This window comes from Rhipicephalus microplus, chromosome X (genome assembly GCF_043290135.1).
Source record: "Rhipicephalus microplus isolate Deutch F79 chromosome X, USDA_Rmic, whole genome shotgun sequence".
Classification (NCBI taxonomy): Eukaryota; Metazoa; Arthropoda; class Arachnida; order Ixodida; family Ixodidae; genus Rhipicephalus; species Rhipicephalus microplus.
In genome coordinates this window covers 457,128,531-457,144,200 of record NC_134710.1, presented here as the reverse complement: position 1 = coordinate 457,144,200, position 15,670 = coordinate 457,128,531, and the positions used below count along the sequence as shown (strand labels likewise).

The 15,670-nt window shown below is 43.7% G+C and overlaps 1 protein-coding gene across 6 annotated transcripts in view; it reads right to left on the bottom strand.

Annotated features, from left to right (window-relative positions):
* Nucleotides 1-15,670, bottom strand: part of LOC119160848 (sodium-coupled monocarboxylate transporter 1) — a 407,992-nt gene that overhangs the window by 124,431 nt on the left and 267,891 nt on the right. For all 6 annotated transcript variants that reach the window (XM_075880646.1, XM_037413103.1, XM_037413106.1 and 3 more), the window contains 2 exons: nt 15,593-15,660; nt 14,001-14,087 (listed from right to left, as the gene is read on the bottom strand). In XM_075880646.1, coding sequence (XP_075736761.1) covers nt 14,001-14,087; nt 15,593-15,660 — 155 coding nt within the window. The remainder of the gene's footprint in view (nt 1-14,000; nt 14,088-15,592; nt 15,661-15,670) is intronic.

The following is a 15,670-nucleotide window of genomic DNA, read 5'->3' as shown; positions in this document are numbered from 1 at the left end:
GACCCATGTCTATTTATTCTTCATTTCAACTAAGCTGCATCTTGCCAGTACTTACAGAGCAGAAACCTGGAGGCTTACCAAGAGGGATCAGCTTGAATTGTGGACGACGCAGGGAGTGATGGAATGGACAAGGATAGGTGTAACCTTAAAAGACAAGAAGATAGCAGAGTGGGCCCGAGAACAAACTGGGATTAAGGCTATCATTGTCGAAATCAAGAAAAAGGAATAGACAAGGGCCGGACACGTAGCATGTAGGCAGGATAACCGGTGGTCATTAAGGGTAACTGACTCGATTCCCAGAGAAGGCAAATGCACAAAGGGAGAGAGAAAATTAGGTGGGCCGATGAGATTGAAAGTTTGCTGGTATAACGTGGCAACGGAAAGCACAAGACCGGGTTCATTGGCAGATCATGGCACGGGCCTTTGCCCTGCAGTGGGCGTAGTCAGACTGATAATGATGATAGTTAACACACACTGTGCTCTCTTCGTGTCTCTTAAAGTCACACCTATAAGTTTCCTTCAACGACGTTCACAATGCTTTTATTTTTATTTGGAAGAACAGAAAAAGTGTTATGAACGTTCTCAAAGTTGCACTTAAAGAAACTTCAGATGAGGAGTCACTAGTCATGGAGTTTATTGAAGTAAACATAACAAGAATGCGGCTCCCTCACCCAAACGACCATTCAAAGTGTTATATGAAGAAGATAGGAATAAAAATTACTGATAGCAGCGATAAAAACGCACAACGCAGAAAACAAGCTTGCTCCTAGGATCTACTTTTTTCTGGGAGGCGATCACAGAAAGCGTGAAAAAACTTAATTACCACACGATGCTATCGAAATCATTCGGGTTTACATTGTACAGTCTGTTTCACATTTAGGGGAAATCTCGGAGCGCATGGCATCTAGGTGCGACCACCGCTGCAGTCACATGGCGGCAGCAGCTTATGCATCACCAGGGGCTTCAGGAGCGTAGTGTTGAACCTCATTGTCTACTGTAACAGTGGCGCGCGCGCTGTTCACGTTATCGGGTAGCCTGCTGATTTCATCGTTGCTCTAAGAACAAGGCTGATATTCCTTACTAAACGTAGTGTGATACCAACATAGCGGCCTTCCTTGGCGATGGGGGTTCTAGAAACAGTGCTTCACAGCATACGTTGTTTCATCTTTTCAAACGCCGTGGCAGCGAGTACTATCACGTATAATATTGCGATAGCAATTACACAGACACTCTCAGCTGCACTTTGCCGCCAGCGTCACTGTCACTAAACGTATATGTATACGTATTTATATATATATATGTATATGAAAACACGAGAAAAAAGTGCAAAAAAGCTTGGACGTGCGGAGTACTGCGTTTCAAAGTGCAAACGTTTCCACTCCCGAAACGCAAACGGCAAGATATTTTTATCTACCCCTTACCGCTGGTGACAGCGTTCTCGGAGGGGGGGGGGGAGGGCTATTGTGTTTTCAGCAATACGTCCAATATGGCGCAATGAGCGCGCGTCGCTACATCGTCATGACGTGGCGGCGCGGGCTCTCGTCTTTTACGACTCCTTTGCCCCGTGCAGAGAAGGGGTGGAGGCTCCCTCGCACACACTTATTTCGCAATGGGGAGAATGGTACGTCTTGGCTGGTCTTTAGCTTTTACCGGAATGATTCTGTTGTAGTTACCGGGCGCACAAAGGTCCCTGCAATCTTCGTTTGCAAAAAGTCTCCGCTTGCCAAAAGAGCGCGCTTTTCAGGCACAACAAAGCAATAACATAGATGCTTATATGCGTTCATCTGTACCTGTGAGCAGGTTTCGTGCGTTATTTGTGCGTAAGAAATGCGGAAAACGTTTCAATTTGCTGGCTATTGTGCATGTGACATTCCTATTTGTTGCTATTGCGTTCACTTTTTCTTTGGTGTGTCCACCATGTATAGAATGAACAGTACGCTGCGATGGGGAACACCATAATGGGATCGTAGTGTCCATGGTATTTATTTCGCGCGAGAAAAATGAAGCTATCAACAGTGACTGTCGGGCAGATATGCGGATTCAACTCAATAAAACAATCGGGAACGAGATCAGAATGGCTGTAGGTCAAGATAACGTGACTGTGCTCCTTCTCAATGACACTCTTTACATGAAGTGGCACTCACTCGCCGTCGCAGAAGTGCACGCGTGAAGCATCCAACACCACCTAATACTTCGTCATGTCTTCAGGGGCAGGAAAAACTTCGCTCATTATATTTTTTATTTTATTTATAACATACTGCAGACCAGAATTCAGTCCTTGCACGAAGGGCACTCATTGTACACCAAATAAAGAAATACAATACCAAAATATCAATACTGTTAGTACAAGATATGCGCAAATATTTACAATCATTTTAGTAAAGGCACTCAGACAGCATTCTATAAAAAATATGAAATGCAGTACTGTAGATACAAGAGAAGTAAGTTAAATGAAGTAAAAGATACGAAATGGAAACACAACATCTAACGCGTGTATTATGGTAAAAAAGGGTCATTCACTATATGCCCAGAATTTTATCCAACATACAAAATAAAAACACAAAATACAAAAAACATACGAAATCAAAACACAACCCTAACTCGAGTATTGTGGTAACTTAAAGGTCATTCATTTCATGCCTAGAGTTGCACTTCGACACTGTCCTGGGAAAAAATGAGTGTTTGTAAATATCTGTCCTAGCGAAATGAGGGGTTAAAGCATGTGTGTGATCGTGACGTGTACGCCTTGTGGACAGAGGTGTTACATATAATGCGGGGTCGACGAATAATTCACGTTTATTGAGTGATTGTAGGAAATTAAGGCGGAGAATCTGCCTACGTGTTTCGAGGAGGCGGATGTCATTTTCTGTCTTCAGCTGTGTGGGGAATCGGTGTGCTTGAACTTAGAGTAAATGAAGCGAACAGCTCTTCTCTGGACTTTCTCTATTATTTAAATGTTGTGTTTAGTGTAGGGATCCCATGCAATGCAAGCATACTCTAACTTCGGTCTAATGAAAGTAATGTAACTCGCTTGTTTATTATGGGCGGGTGAATTTCTAAGCTTGTGTTTCAGGAAACAAAGTTTACGGAAAGCTGAGGAACATATATTACTAATATGCAAATTCCACGAAAGGTTGTTCGAAAATGTTACTAACAGGTATATAAAGTTTTCAACTTCTTTTAGTGGTGAGGCGGCCAGCCTGTAGATGTATTTTAACGGGCTTTTTTTCCTTGTGATACGAAGACCGACAGTTTTTTTTTTGTTTAAAACATGCCTGATCTGTCGCACTATGCCTGCATGTTATGCAAACTAATCTCGAGGTCGGTTTGGTTATGCACTGTAGTTATTTTCTGATATAAAACACAATCGTCTGCAAATAATCTGATTTGTGTGCCGGGTGTAACAACGTTGACAATGTCATTTATATAGACCAAAAACAACAATGGCCCCAGGTCGCTACCTTGGGGTACTCCAGATGTCACTGGAAGACAGCTCGAGTTGTTGCCCTCAATAGTGACAAACTGCACGTGATCCGAAAGTTAAGCTGCTATCCAGGATACTATAATGCTAGGAAGATTGTAATCTCTGAGTTTTTGTATAAGTTTACAGTGAACTACTCTATCGAAGGCCTTGCTAAAGTCTAAAAAAAGAGCGTCCATTTGACCTATATTATCCAATGTTCTTGCAAAACAATTAATTACAGTTAACAGTTGTGTCGTAGTGGAGTAGTCTTTTGTAAAGCCATGCTGGCAGTTCATTAACACTGAATTTCTGTATAAAAATTTGGTCATGTAGTTGGCGATGATATGCTCCATTAGTTTACAGCAGGATGAAGTTAAATATATCGGTCGATATTTTTCTACAGATAAAGGATTGCCCTTTTTAAAAATTGGCACTACCCGAGCTGTCCTCCAGCCTTTGGGCACCTCAGTAGACAACAAAGCTCTGAACAGTATAAAAAGAAGTCTACCGAAACATTCTGCATAGCGCTTAAGAAATATATTTAGTATACCATCTGGGCCACATGGTTTCGTTGTCTTCAAGTTTAAAAGCATTGACAAAATACCATTGTGTGAAATAAAGTCCACTTCGTGTGGCTCAAAAACAGTAGAATGAAACACGTTACCTATACCTGTCTGGGAATAAGCGCTGTGGAAGTAAGTGTTAAAATGTTCGACAATTTTATTCACGTCTTTTGTAGTGGTTCCATCGAACATTATCCCACAGACAGGTCTCTTAGCTTTCGCCTAAATATCCCCAAAATTTTTCGGGTGCACTTTTCACGAAACCAGGTAGCTGCACGTTGAAGTAGTATTCCTTTGAACTTCGAACCGCTGATGACAATTTGCTTTTTGTGACACTGATAGGTTGGGGCGGGTCACCTTTCTTTTTACTTTTTTTAGTTTGCGCTTCAGTTGCAATATGTTACGCGTCATCCACGGCGTTTGTTTATTGACCGTCTTTGTTTTGTTAGACACAAACGTATTTATGCAGTGGCGACACAATTTGAGGAACATTTCTAAGAGCAAGAATACGTTGTTGTCAGTATCAGTGAAGTCACCACGGCACGTTTCCATGTATTCTATTAGGCTTGCAACATCGGCTTTAGCAAAGTTTTTGAAGCAATGTTTTTTGTACGCTTAGAGACAACAGGCGTAAGTATGGGCAAGGAAACATTTACAAGCTTGTGATCGGACTGACATTCATCAACTGAAACGACGCATTCCGAAAAGTCATGATTCAAAAATAGCAGGTCAAGAATATTGCTAGAGAAACCTTGTACACGGTAGGTTCATTAACTGCTTGAATTAAATCGTGTTCTAACATAAGGTCGAAGATAATGTTAGCATTTCTGTCCTTTAAGTCTGCCTGAAGACGTTCCCGGTTAATACCAGGCAGGTTAAAATCGCCTACGAGAAAACTTTTTCATGCCGTAAAAGAGACATTAATCCTTTATTTTTATCATGTAATCAGGTGTACCGTCTGGTGGTCAATAACATGCGAACAATACAAAGTAATGCCCCCAGCATGACAACTGAATGCATAGGCACTCGAAGTCAGGATATTCATCAATAATTGTTGCATCAATTGGTTCTTTATTAAGGACAGCCACACCTCCGCCCCTATGTGCTCTGTCCCTACGAAAAACGTTATAACACGGTGGGAATACAAGATCTTCTGTTACCTGGCCATGCAACCATGTCTCCGAAATAATACTGACATGAGCCCCGTGTATGAGCAGCTGAATTACTAATGAATCCGCCTTTTTGATAACACTGCGGGCGTTTAAGTTGGTGATACGCAAATGCTTTGTTTTTGGTGAATACGTGTGAGCAATACTATTTTCGTTATCTGTGAAAGGGGAACTTTTCGCGCTTCTTGGAACCTTTCTAGCTTCTCCAACTAAGACAACACTTGCGTGTGACTTCTTGTCATTGGGCGAATTGGCCTTTCGGCCTCGTTTTTTTTTAACCGGTACCTTATCATTTTTTTTCCTCCTAGACATACGTCACCCCGCCAATGTACAACTTGTCAAATGATAACGTAACCGTCTCATGCTTTTCACGGTTCGGCTTCGCACTTGCCCGCAGTTTTCTTCTGACTTCCCGAATGTTCCAAAAAATCTTCACCGATTGAAATATTCGAGTTTTTTTTAATTTATATCTCTTCTTTAGAATATTGTACTTGTCTCTGGAGTTCAAAAGCCTCACTAGAACCGGGCGGTTTTTGTTACTTGCCGGCTTGCCTAATCTATGTATTCGTTCCATAGGTAGATTTTCTAGTTACAGAAGACTCTGAAAAATATCTTTGTTAACGGTCATTTCCAAAGTTTCAGAATTTTCGCCTTTTGTTTCAGTTAGTCCACAAATGATTAAATTAGATCGGCGGCTGTAGTTTTCTAGTTCGCCTACTTTCTTTTCGAGTGACTGAACTACACTGCGAATGCTGCGCAGTTCTTCCTGGTAAGTGTTTATCTTGTCGTCCAGGTTAGAAAGCGTGCCTAGTTACTTTTCAATTTCAACCAGCCGCTTCTCTTTATTATCTTTATGTCACATGAGATTTCTTTCAGCTGCTTTGAAATCTGAGTAAGATCAGGGCCAGGGTTTGATGCAATGTCACCCCCCCCCCCCAGAAGCAGCAACCTTCTCAGTGAAAAACAAACAGCATGCAGCAAACAACTCGGCCGCGGGCACAGCAGCACCATAAAAAAGGGATCACTTGAGCGAAGACATTTGCCATAGTGTTTCCTCACCTGCACGGCAAGAAGAAAAAAGTGATCGACATCGTTGCGGTGCCACCGTGCCCTGGGACCAAGTCGTCGAACGGGTGGCTCTTTATAGGCTCCCTGAAAGGTGTCGCTCCGCGCAGCTCATGCGCGTAGTCCTCTGCATCCAATGACGTTGATTGACATGGAAGTCTGCTGAATGGTTGCGAGACCAGATTTCAGGTGTTGTGATTGCACATGTCGCAGGGGAACAGCGGTGTCCTATGCGTAAAAGCCTTCCGCGTGACGAGATTTGAGCAGCCCTCAGCACGCAGGACACCAAGTAACTGCATGGCAAGAAGAAAAGGGTTGTGAGTGATCCACATCGTTGCGGTGCCACCGTTCCCTGTGACCGAGTCTTCGAACGGATGTCTCTTTATAGGCTCCCTGAAAGGTGTCACTTCGCACAGCTCATGCGCGTAGTCCTCTGCATCTAACGACGTATAATGACATGGCAGTCTGCTGAACGGTTGCGAGACCAGATTTCCGGTGTTGTGATTGCAGATGTCGCAGGGGAACAGCTGTGTTACATGCGTAGAAGCGTTCAGCGTGACGACGTTTAAGCAGCCCTCAGCACGCAGGACACCAAGTAACTGCACGGCAAGAAGAAAAGGGTTGTGAGTGATCCACATCGTTGCGGTGCCACCATGCCCTGTCGTTGAAATGGAGTGAGGCGTACTGTGACGTCATCAGCCATATCGCCCCAGTTCTCGCAATAACGATGAAATTCATCGGCTGACTGACATTGCGGCCAGCTCGCACCGCCACAGCCTCCATTCTACCGTTCAGCACTGCACCCCTCTAGCGTCTGCGCACGTGCGAGCTGCTGACATCACGTGACTGTTGCACTTGCGGCATCATGACCACATTGCATTGCCACGCGCTAGGAGAATTCGCGTAATTGTGAATAAGACTCTACATAGAACATGTTAAGTAGAATCACACGTTATAGAGGCAAAATCAGAGATGGTTCTTCACGCTACAGAAAGAATAGACGAAATAACTGATTTTTCATAAAGCATAGTGCACACAACACGGGACAGAAAAAGATCAGAAGCGCGTCTCCAAATATCTCTTTCTGTCCTGTGTTTCGTGTGTTCTGTTTTATGAAGAGCGATGAATAACCAACATGCCCAAGCTTTCTTCTTTTTGAGATGACTGACTCCATTCAGAAATATTGGGAGCTAAAAAACACTGGAATCACGGAAACGAAGAACAGGGTGCATAGTTTACCATCATATTACAATACAGAAGATGATTGAGGGGGGACGGAGAGGGATACGAAATAAGACTATCATGGAAAGAAACAGTGAACGTGAGAGACAGCAAAGAAATAATGGTCATACGACGGGTGCAAGTTTCTCTATTACTCCAGAAGGAATTGGTGCTAAAAGAACCACACAACAGAGCTGTAAAAGAATACTTTACTTCAAAAGAGCTAGGAATGTCGGATGAATACGAGCACGTTACATACTGAGTGATATATCGAGCAGTCATTAAAGCAGACCAACTGACATTGAAAACGTGAGGATAGTGTTTGACGTTACATCGTCAACGGCAACAGGAATGTCGTTGAATGAAGACCTAGAAGCTCGAGAAATTTTGAATCGAGACATACTTACACTTACAACAAACTTTAGTGAACACTCAGTCGCATTGACGGCAGACAAGAAAAGGGATTCTTGAACATCGGTAATCTCAAAGAAGATCAAGACGCATTTTCGATTTTTTTCATAGAATGATAAACAGTGCGACCTAACTAAAGTGAAAAGTGTTGCAAGGGGAAGACCAGGGTGACATTTGGAACAACACCAAGCAGTTTTTTGATAGCGGCAGCAATGCAGCATCCCTTGAAATAAGAACAGCAAACACTTTGCAGAAATGGTAGATAATTTTCCACGTTCAATTTACGTTATTGATATCATGCTTTATGCAACGCACGAGCGAACCCCGCAGGGGCGTCCTTGCAAGTAGGCGTTTGGTGTTAGCGACACCACAGACTCAAGCTGGCGCGGGGGTTTCGAGCTCTCCCACACCTAGGCGTGCGTGGCATTGCCATGTCCGGAGAAAAGGGGATCCTGGGGGTTGAGCCGACACCGGGGGATTGGACCTTTAATGCCTCCCCCCCACCCCGAAGAGGATACACACCCCTTTGGCCCCGGCTTCACGTAGACGGGAACCCTGGTCTGACCCACTCAGTGGAAGTCGGCAGTTGCCTTTTCCTATCTCTCTCTCCCTCACTACATCTTAGTCTTTTCTCCTGTTTAAATCTATCCTGTCTTCTGTCGCCCATTTACTTTTACTTTCCTGGCGGCAGGGGTTAACCTTGTGTGTGTGTCCTCTCTTGGGTACATTATATACGGTTATAGTAGCTATGTACAGCTGGCGTTGGCATGCCTTACTATAAACACAAGAGCGATCGTGTCCCCATGTTGGGCTCGTTAGTGGGTGGCAGACATGGCTGCCGAAACAACTCCTATTGTATGGCTTCTACCTCCTTTCTCCTACTTAACGATTGTCCTCACTCAAAAAGGGGACGCACCGAATTGACTGAAAATATTTTTCTCATGAAGCCCCAAGAAACTTTTTCACGATTCCATGTGATTCACTGCGAAACAGTCAACAAGAATGCTAGAACAATCTCACCCTTTGTAGTATCTAAATGTCTTACCAAAACACTAGGCGGGGGTACAAGGCGACGAGAATGGCCAGCGGAGATCTTCTCCTTGAAGTCATCAACAAAGCACAATTTCAAAGACTTTCTAAACATTCTTCGATCAGAAATGCACCTGTTTCAGTAACCCTACACCGCTTTCTTAACAGCTCGCGAGGATTGGTGTCTGACCAAGAGTTGCTCGACTTGTCAGAGAGGGAACTGCTCGAGGGCTGGAGTGAACAGCACGCCATGACTGTACAGTAAATAAAAGTCGGGCTCGATAATAAGGGAATTGCCACAAAACACCTAGTCCTCACATTTGGTACCAGCACGCTACAAGAATATCTAGAAACGGGTTATTTGAAGTTGAATGTCCGACCATATATTCCATACTCCCGGCACTGCTTCAAGTGCCAGCGTTTCGGTCATGGCTCTCAGAGCTGCCGTGGCCGCCGAACCTGTGCTAAGTGCAGTTCGAATGACCACTCTGTACACAGCTGCAATAAAACTCCCCAGTGTGCAAACTGCGAGAGTGCACACCCAGCCTACTCTCGCACATGTCCAGCATGGAAAGAAGAAAAAAAATAGTAACTCTGAAAGTAACCCAAAACATTTCATTTAAGGAGGCATGAAAACGTCTCACTTTTGTGCAGGGTCCTTCATTTGCGGACGTGGCAGGCACTGGGGCAGTACCACAACGGTTCGCGGCACCCACTCGTACCAGACACAGTGAGCGGGCGATAGTGTCATCCGCGCTATCAGCGGAAGCAGTAGCCAGAACTGCTCCGCCGTCAAAGGGCATGCAGCCATTGGGACCTGTAGCCCCAGGGCCTTTTGTTGCAACAGAAAGCCTGAAAACACAGACAACTACACGCGAAACCTGCGAGCGGACATCCAGCTTCTCTACCTAGGCAATGAACGTAGCGGCTAGTCCAACGGCATCCCAGACGCCGAAGGGCAGGCGCAGCTCATTGAAGCGCGCCAGAAAAGTTAAAACTCCCGTTACAGGGCCTGACAAGGCTGCCTGACTTGAAGTAAAAGTCCTTCCAGTACACACAGCACTACTTTATGCACAACATGGAGACATAAATTCTACAATTGAACATCAGAGGACTGCTCAGAAACATCGATGATATCCCAGAACTTTTACAAGAACATTCACCGAAAGTACTATGTGTACACTAAACACATTTAAGATCCATAAACACGAAATTTCTACGTCAATTTGTTATATATAAAAAGGACAGAGATGATGTTGTAGCGTTATCTGGTGATGTAGCCTTTATTGTTATTCGAGGAGTAGCATGTACTCATGTACCGCTTGTAACATCCCTAGAGGCAGTGGCTGTTCAAGCAGTTCTATTGAAAAAGCTCGTCACTATCAGCTCTCTATACATACCACCGCGACACCACCTATAAAAAAATGAATTCGAGTCTTTAATAGAAGAGCTACCAGAACCTTATCTGTTTCTAGCAATATGCGAAACTTTTATAGAAGCACGCTAAACACAGTTCTCACCTTGCCGTAATAAACCTAGGGAAACGGACGTCGAACAGTGAAGAGATAAGGAAACATTTTTCTGAGAGTTAAGGTGCCGTTCCTACATTACCCATTGAAACCAACGTTCCAGCAATGACATGGAACACGGATGACAATACTCTGTGTTATCCTGTAAAATGTCAATGGCAGCAGGTGTTAGTAAAAAGCTGACCGAACGGATATATATTCAAACTATCAGATATATATATATAGTACAGCAATTTGACCTCTATGTGGTGCCATTGGGCGACATTTATTCGCCTTAAAAACAATAAACGTTAACGCCGTAACTTGAACATTTACATGGGCTGATTCATTGCACTGAAGTTCACCAATGTTTTAATATGTTTGGATCCATCTAATCTTCAACATCCCTCCAGTCAGAGAATACGAACTAGCAGCTGGTAATCAATCATTTCGGCTGAACCAGCGTTCGCAGTGCTGGTTCACGAGTCCGAAAACACAATCATAGCAGCGGCTCTCATGCAGGAAAGCCGGTGAAGCAGTCAGGCGCCCTAATGCTGCCATGTGTTCCGTGTCAGCTTGCTGACGGCGTCGCTATGCTTACGAGGAGTACTGCTAAACGACCACTTGCGATCGCAACATTCGACTCGCGTGAAATAGTGGTCGTCATTCTATTATAGTCACAAATGAACAATACGTAGGTATTCAATGTTCGTGGTGTCTTAGGGAGTGATGTCGACACCGGTATACTTACAGCGACAAAACCGTTCGCAGGCACGGTTCTTTCATCGCGCTGGTATGTCACTCGCTTTGCACCGCCAGTCGCACGATTAATCATATCCGTGATCGCCTTCACGCTTGGTGTTTGACAACAATTATGGCATGAAAAAATTGGCATCATTTTATTTGTGCTTTAATACAGAAGGTATCATTTTCTTGAATGAAAATTTTGTGCGACGTTTCTTTTGCGTGTACCGGCCATGCACTCAGACCGGGAGCCATCTTGATACCGATGACATGCGAAGCCTATACTTTTTATATATACCGCTTCGAAGTTCTGGCCAGTGACTGTGCGGGTACATGACCGCTGACGATCAACTTACTTTTATTAGTGTTGTCAGTGTTTTCCGTAGTTTCATCTAATTCAGCACATTGAAATAAGTTATGCGCATCGCCCATGTTCGCAGAGACTTTTACTTGGTTTCAGCCCGCCCATGCGGGCATGGTGGGAACATGAGGGCGCTTGCTGTGTGCACTGACTACGTGTTGCACTTGCCTCTCATAACATCTATTTGTTTCATACTGCTTCGCTTTCACATTGGCGTACAGCCAATATAACTTGTTTTTGTGATCACCGACCACGCCGAGCATTGCATTGCAGCATCGACAGAAGGCGATCGCAGCGCAGCTACCCTTCCCGTTGGTCCCTTCATTGCCAAGCGTTTGCGTACGACACGCACTGTGATGCATTTAGTCCCTGTTGGACGAACCGTTCCTCTGTTGGTTTAACAACTGCAGTTAGTACAACTTTGCCGAATTTCGGCTTAGTGTGCACAACCGACCACTTCCGCACGGTTAGCGTGTATTCACACGACGGACATATCCACGCAAATATCTTCCGCGGGCGATCGTTTCGCTGCCCGTTTGGCTGTGAAGAACACCCAGATGATGGGCGAAGGGAGCAGACGGACGCGCTGGAGAAAAAGCATGGCGGCACTGTCTGAAGCGAGAGCTGCCCGCTTCTAATTTTTAGGCTCTTCGTCGCGCATTGGGTGGGCTGTAATTCTCAAACTGATTGGTGTGTCGGCTTTAGGTTTGCGTCCTTAAGCTTCGATGGCAACGTATACACGACAATTTGTAACTGTTTTCGAGCGCCATACTCGTTTTCTGAGAACTGTAGGCTTAGCGACTGCCGCTATTGGCAGAACATGAGCTCAGTGATCTGCAATAGCACAAGTACTACGGAATCTCCGAGTTTATCCTAATGTGTGAATGCTTGCTTATTCCCATTTCTACAGATGGCGCGAAGAGTCTAAAAGTCGAAAACCTATTCATCGATGGCAAAAGTATTGAAGGTTTATGTTTTCGTCTACGGCTAAATTTCCAAAACCAAACGAAAAAAAAGAAAAATCTGTGCTTGTTGCCAGATTTGTAATGGCGTCCTCAGCTAAATCCATTGTGTTATTCCGCTCGAATATAATTTCGAAAAAAGAGCTTGGCATTTTTTGTCTGTGATACCCATGGACCTGGCACGGATGGCAGAAATTCATGACGGGGGGTCACGTGAAATGCCGTCCGCCGCAGAAAAGACGGATTCAGTCTGTCGTGTGGAGACACGCTTACGAGGAACATGCCAAGCTCACTCGTTTGGCCACATCAGATCTGATTCACAGAAAGCGAAAATTGTAGCAGACATGAATGAAGAATGAGACCACAACACCCCACAGGTGTGGAGACTTCGCGACGAAGTTAATAAAGTTTGGCGGCAACATTATGACTATGAGCTCATGAAAGAAATAAGGAGTGCATTAGTGTAACCCACAATGAGAAATATTGAGCGCTTGCAAGTTAAATAAGTACTTTTATAAAACAACAATTATGCCCAGTTTGTTTATATTCTTTAGGGTAAAATTCTATTGAGATATCCTGGTATGCCACTTCCGGTGGTGGTGTAGCATATTATTTGGAGGGGTTTGGTGCTGAACGGCTGCTGCACAATTTTTTGCCGTTTAAATACATAAAGTTCAATACGAAGAATTGTCGAGATTCACACACCAGTTGTAATTTCTAGTATTTTTGCGTTGTGACCGTGATACCTAGTGAATAGTCAGCAGTAAAAGACGGGTGAACAATTTATGTGTCAAAGCCTAATACATGCTCGCTATGTGGCACCATGCTATCAAGAAGACTGTGTTGATACGTGTTACTGTGGTAGCTACATTAACAAAATTATGTGTTATGCTCTTGCAATACAAAAATCTGAAATCCTAGCAGCAATGATGTTAAAAATGCGAAAAATGCGAACACTTTTGTTTTGGTTTTTTTTTGAAGGTCAACTACACTCCTGCACGTTTCGCCAATGGTGAGAAATGATTGATGGCCTACATATTTCTGGTGAATGGGCAGTTCACCCGGCACGATGCTTTTTCAGAGATTTTCGAAGCATTTTCAAGCACCAGCGTGCCTCTGCAGTGCTTAGGTCGAGTGATTTTTCGATAGTACGCTACATCGCCACGTCAACTAATCATTGTATAGCATATTGAACGGTATGGGCTACTGTGCACGATAACCAGGTCACGTCAAAATGGATATGATCTCTAAAGCTATTTTTGGCACAGGTCTACACGTTAAAGGTAAAATTTTGACAATAGAACCCGGAGTCAACACGCTGTAAATGAAAGTATGTGCAATATTTAGCCTTAAAACGTCCAGTTTTAACCCGCAAGTACTGCACACAACTAACGCCATGCCGACATTAACAAAGTTCGCAACAGATGCTAATTTATAAAAAAAGACATTATCTGCTATTTATGTGTTTCCTTAGACAGACTGAACTGTGGAAGGGCCACCGCACCTTGCAGCTGGCAAAAGGGACGGTGATGGCAAGTAGAAAGAGGCCCACAAAAGGACCTGTGATCGCCGCATTGACAGCGATGAATATCTGCAAGGAGAACAAGAGAGAAAAAAAAACATTACTTACCTAAGGCGTTGCTTCTCAGGGTGGAGTTCTATTTTCATGCTTACTGCTGGTTCACTATATGCCCTCTTGTTTAATTTAGTCAATATGGTGCTGTTTACCCTTTTTCTCATGTTCATTTAAACTCTGGGCATTTCTTTAGCAATATGGCCTTCAGAATGCCTATCTAGTACCCAAGAGGCCTGACATATGCAACAATGACTGTTGCAGTGTAATCTTTGGAAACACAATTTGCATTAGGAAAATTCACCACGGACCAATGAAGTAAGGTTCCTACAGTGAATGTGATTCAAACGTTTTTTATTGTGCCATTGCACTGTAGTTGGTACCTAATGGCATGGTGGTGGTCAGCATGGAAGCTGCACTTCATTCATAAACATTACAACGTAATTGCTTACGTCTAAACTACAGTTTGTAATAACCATGGTTCAAACATCAATACTCAACAAAAGTCTCCATCGAATCATTGCTTCCATAAATTGCCTGTTCTCTCTATTTTTATGTTCTTAAGGACAGAAAGTATGCAAGGGCTCTGGAGTGGATGAAATGGCTGTGATATTTTTAAGGGCATGCACTGCATTTTTATTATAACAAAGACCCAGTTTTCTTACCAAAGCGAATCTGACAATTCCCATCAGTACACATAATAGGCGTCTGACTTCGACGTAGACACTATTCGTACCAAAAATTGAAGCTTATTTCACACTTCTGCATTCTCTGTAAATATTATAGCTGACAAGCAAGCGCTACCTCTTGGTGAATGCAGAATTAGAACATGCTTCACCTGTTTCCATATTCTTCATTCAGTAATATTTCTTCATCTCCTCCTGTCTTTCTTTCTCTCCCTTTACCTTCTTCCTAAGCCTCACAGAAATCTTCCCCACCCTCGCTTCCTTGGTGTCTTATTGTTATGCATACTCTTTGGTTATGCAATATTTTCTTCCTCTTATCGCTACTGATTTGGGCACACGTTAAAGAACGTGTGCTCCGATTTGGGCCCACGTTAACGAACCCAAGGTGGTTGACATTTCTGGAGCCCTACATTATGCCGCCTCTCATAATCATATGGTTGTTTTGGGACTCTAAACCCCACATATCAATCAAATCAAGAATGAACGAGAAGGCAAAATCGGTGCTGCTTTCATCTATCTTTATTTGAGGCTCCACTCACTGGTATAGGCGGAAGATATTAACACTGTGCAAAATTACAACTGCCCACACTGACATACTGTTTCGTTTCATTTTTTGATGTCTCATGCTGAAGACAAGCGATCTTCCAATATATATAAACCACGCACCTTCATTAGCCACAAACAGAGCGCTACTGGAAACGACTGACATGCAGATCATGGCAAAAACGCAAAATTTCTTTCAAAAATCGCATATAAACTCCTAAACATATCAAATGGGCTAATGCGCAGGCACAGTTTTCTGGCTCTTACAGGATACAAATTGAAAGCTTAGCTTACGGTCACAGCCGAGCCGGCGTAAGGGATAGCCACGCTGAGAACCGTCATGGCGACGCCAACTGCAAATGCTGGTTATAA